Source organism: Mus caroli, chromosome 17, assembly GCF_900094665.2.
Source record: "Mus caroli chromosome 17, CAROLI_EIJ_v1.1, whole genome shotgun sequence".
NCBI lineage: Eukaryota > Metazoa > Chordata > Mammalia > Rodentia > Muridae > Mus > Mus caroli.
The window spans coordinates 2,632,620-2,636,791 of NC_034586.1; the positions used below are offsets into that span (position 1 = coordinate 2,632,620).

Here is a 4,172-nt window from a genome sequence, read left to right on the forward strand (position 1 = left end):
AGACTTGGTCTCAAAGGAGGTGGTGCTCCTGGAGATGACACCTGAGGTTGTCCTCCATCGTCCCTATGTATGTGTCACAAACACGCGCGCGCACACACACACACACACACACACACACACACACTTTTTAAAAGTATTATAAAAATGACACTGATAAAAACATTAATAATAAAAAGGAATATTTTAGTCATATCAATTTGGAAAGGAAAAATGATGTGTGTGTGTGTATGTGTGCGTGTGTCTGTTTCTCTCTCTCTCTCTCTCTCTCTCTCTCTCTCTCTCTCTCTCTCTCTCTCTCTCTCTCTCTCTCTCTCTCTCTCTCTCTCTCCGTGAATGTTCTGGAAACCTTCACAGACACACGAGTCTCATGGGTGCTTCTACATCCAGTCAGGTTGAAATCACATTGGCCATAACACTGCCCAGAATCACATAGGCAGTGGTGCAAGGCACAGGGCTACTCGCCACACACAAATGCTTGCTGAGAGTCCGTGGGGTCCTGGGATCGGCCCCCACCGCTGAAGTGGGTAGGGGGTGGCTTTGGCTGAGAAAGACTTTGTGGAACATTCCTGCCATCTTGACTCTCAGAAGGCTGGGGCAGTCCATGCCACATTGTATGACTGGTGAGTGAGGGGGATGTCCTCAACTTCCACCAGTGATGCTCCTTTTGTCTGACCCAGTGTCACTCCATCAGCCTGGGAGCTCACCAGACTCCTGGTGAAAGCCAGCCCAGGGGAAGGTCCGCACATGGGAATTGCTTCTTATCTTCAAGTTTTTAATATTTCATACGATTATGTTTATCATACTCTTCTCCCTTCCCTAACTCCTCCCAGATCTTCCCCAACCCCTTACTCACCTCTCTTCATGTTCTTTCTCAAAAAAAAAAGCAAGAAAACCCTACAGAACACACATGCACACGCACATGCATGCACACACAGCATGGAGTCTGTTTTGTGTTGGTTTAACTGCTCCTGAGCATGGGGTCTGTCCCAGGATATGGTTGATATCAGGGTCACTGAAGAGAACCGCTTTTACCTTCTCTAGCAGATAGATTCCTGGCTAGAGATTGGATTGCATCCCCCATCTCCTCCTCTCTGTACTGAGATTTTGTCTGGCAATTGCCTGTGCGTGTCTTGTGCACACTGCCATGGTCTCTGGGACCTCATATGTGCAACAGCCCTCTTGGGCCTGGAAAACACTCGTTTCTCTGAACTCTCCCCTTTGGCTCTCACGATTTTTTTGCCTCCTTTTCTGCATAGACACAGAGCCTTGAGGAAATCTCTCACTCTGCATACTATACAGTTGTGTGTCTTGGTGTTAATTACGCCTACCACAAGAAGAGCTTCTCTGATTAGGGCTTAGTGATGCACTGGTCTACGGACATAGCATGGGGCCATTGGGAGTGGCTTTATGTCTACAGTCATTAAACAACAGCAATAGGTCTTCCCCTAGGCCTCGACCTATCTAGTCCCAGTTGTAGGACTCATTGAGAGTCAGGTATGGGTCTCATCTCATGAAGTCAGCCTACCATACAATCACAAAGGAGTTGCTTACCCACATAACATTTGTGACACTATATGCACCGGTGGCCATATCTGGCAGGCTGTCACTACTGTCACTCACAGAGTTTGAAGCTCGGTGAGATTGGTGGTTACTGTTCTCCTGTATAACACATATCTCTTCTCTAGCAGTGACTTTAAAAAAGCAGCCAAGCTTGAAAGCCATCACCATAGCCTGAAATTCCTCTTAAAACACTCCAAAAATTTGGGTTACATAGAACAATGTGAGGCTGTTTTGTCTGGTTTTGTTATGGAACAAAGACTCTCTTATCTTGAAAATACTTCCAATATTTGGAGGATTTCAGCAGAATAAACCAAGCAAGGGTGGATGGTGGAGGATCTCAAAAAATAATAAAAATAAATAAGTTAAAAATAAATTTAAAAAGCACTGAGGTTTCAGGAAAAGCTTCCTGGAGGAGTGGACGTGTGGGCTAAATGTTAAGACAGATGACAGCAAATTCGAGAAAAAAAAAAGGTTGTCCTGGGTTATGCTTTTAAAGGTTTCAATCTGCAGTCCATGGACATTTTGCTTTTAGGCCTCTGGCAATGTGGCCTGAAGCAATGGAAGGGAGCTAAGTGCTCCCTTCATGGTGGAAGTGCTCCCTCATGGTGGAGAAGCAAAAGAGAAGAGACTGGAATCTCATGGTCCCTTTCTAGGCCATACCCCCAGTGATCTAAAGATGCCCCAGCCCTAAACCCCCACCACTTCCCAGTAATGGAATCCTGGGGACCAGTTCCAACACGTGGGCTTTTGGGGAGGTGTTGGACATTCAGAATACAGTGAGAGGGATGTCCAGAGTTGGGTGACACAGCTGAGTTTGCAGGGAGCAGGGACAATGTAGACACTGAGGCTATAGAGCAGAAAGATGATGTCAGAGTGTGGTGGGAACGGGGAGGGGGGACAGGCAGGAGAGGGAGTGAACAAACCAGCTTAGATTCCGTTCTCGAGATGGCATGGGGCGGTGGGATGCTTCAGAGCCTCAGCTCAGCAAGTGATGCCTTCAGATTTCCATCGGGAGTAAATGAGGGCAGTAGTGTCACAGGAAGCCATGCATTGTACATAGAGGGGAGGGAGGCTGACATTGGGGCCACAGCAAGCAGAAGAGACACTGTACAAGTCCACGGGACCTCAGGGCTGTCCAGACCAGCAGAGGCAGGGCCAGCTAAGAGGCAGAATTTGAGAAGTAAAATGATATTATCTCAGGAGGGGAGCCTGAGGGCAGCCTTGTTGTGCTGAGTGAGTTGGTCATTTGGCTCACTGGTGGCAGCTCAGAGAGGGCTTTGGTGAGGGAGAGCCAGTTTGGACATGGAATTCAGATACCCGTGATATCTGGAGACAGCGGGTACCCAGAGGGAAAGCTCAGGAAAAGTTTCCCCTAGTGCATGAAGAAATGTGGTTGGTAGAAATTCACGCTGAATTAGAGGAAATGTGGATAAACCTTCCCACTTACCCAGGATGTACTCGCTGCTGCAGTATTTAACAATGATGTAAAACTCAAATGTGCTTTTCTCTGTGCTACTGATCCGATCTCATCTCGCACTCTAACAGGTTTTTTAAATTGACTGTTCTCTCAACTGTCTCTCTCTAGCTTCCTTCCCCAACCCTGTCTTCACTAAGTCAGTCCAGTTTCCTGGTCTAAGTGGCTTCTTGTGAGGGCAGCAGGTGAGAGTAATTCTCAAAGATACTCAAAGGGAAAGCCTTTGCAAATAGACAGGTATATATGTGCAGTGTGGCAGCGTGTGGGGTCTAAGAATCAGCTCAGAGCTTTGGGGCTGGGAGGTCTTAGATAGGTCATAGCACCTCCAAGAGTCTTCAGTCCTAAAGCTGTAAAATGGGGAAGTGCCAGTTAGCCAGTTATAGTTACCCCCACCCTGAGACTGTACTGAGGATTGGCAGAGAGCCTGTCTACTTCATCTATCATTTTATAGTAGGCACATAGTAGGTATTGATTACCAGCACATATTAAGTACTATTTACACTTCAGCGTAGGTGAACTTCTCCCTCTCAGTGGTTCACTCATGGGGGAGGGGGATGGATCCTCCATCATATATCAGTCAGCAACTGCCACTGTATCCCAGCCTTTAGCCTTTTCTGCAAGCAAAGAGCTCCGCCCACCTGAATGTGCGACCAGGAGCTAGACAGAAGTCTTCTTTGTGGCAGTAGCTGGCAGTGTTACTCCTTGAAGTAATGACTTTGATAAGGTCAAATTAGTCCATGTGCCAAGAGGGCATTTAATCCACAGGAAGCTATGGATAGTTGCCTGCGTGCTTTCCAGATGACCAAAGAGAAAAAAAAGAAGAAGAACATCAAGACCTGGAAAAAAATATGCAAGTTCTAACTGTGAGAACTTCGGAATCAGAATTAGCAAATGCCTAGTTTCTGTGAGTCCCTGAACATGCCGGCTTCGTTAATCATGAAATTTAGCATTCATGAAATATTAACCACATTTTGTAAATTATTTATATGGGAGCTTTTGCTTATTTCCTGAGAATTCCTGAGCATCCGTCTGATTCCAAAGAAGTCATTTCTGCGTGTAAGCCAAGTGACTCACAGACAGACAAATCTGAAGGTCCGCCTCACGGGAAGGTCCGCCTCACTGGGAAGGTCCGCCTCAC

The 4,172-nt window shown here is 46.7% G+C and overlaps 1 protein-coding gene across 4 annotated transcripts in view; it reads left to right on the top strand.

Annotated features, from left to right (window-relative positions):
- Zdhhc14 (zinc finger DHHC-type containing 14) overlaps window positions 1-4,172 on the top strand; it is a 260,087-nt gene that overhangs the window by 242,054 nt on the left and 13,861 nt on the right. Inside the window, exon 9 of one of the 4 annotated variants that reach the window (XM_029471060.1) lies at window positions 3,800-4,048. The exons of 2 other annotated variants lie outside the window; for them this stretch is intronic. In XM_029471060.1, coding sequence (XP_029326920.1) covers window positions 3,800-3,895 — 96 coding nt within the window. In that variant the 3' untranslated portion in view covers window positions 3,896-4,048. One more of the 4 variants, XM_029471061.1, reaches the window with a different exon arrangement.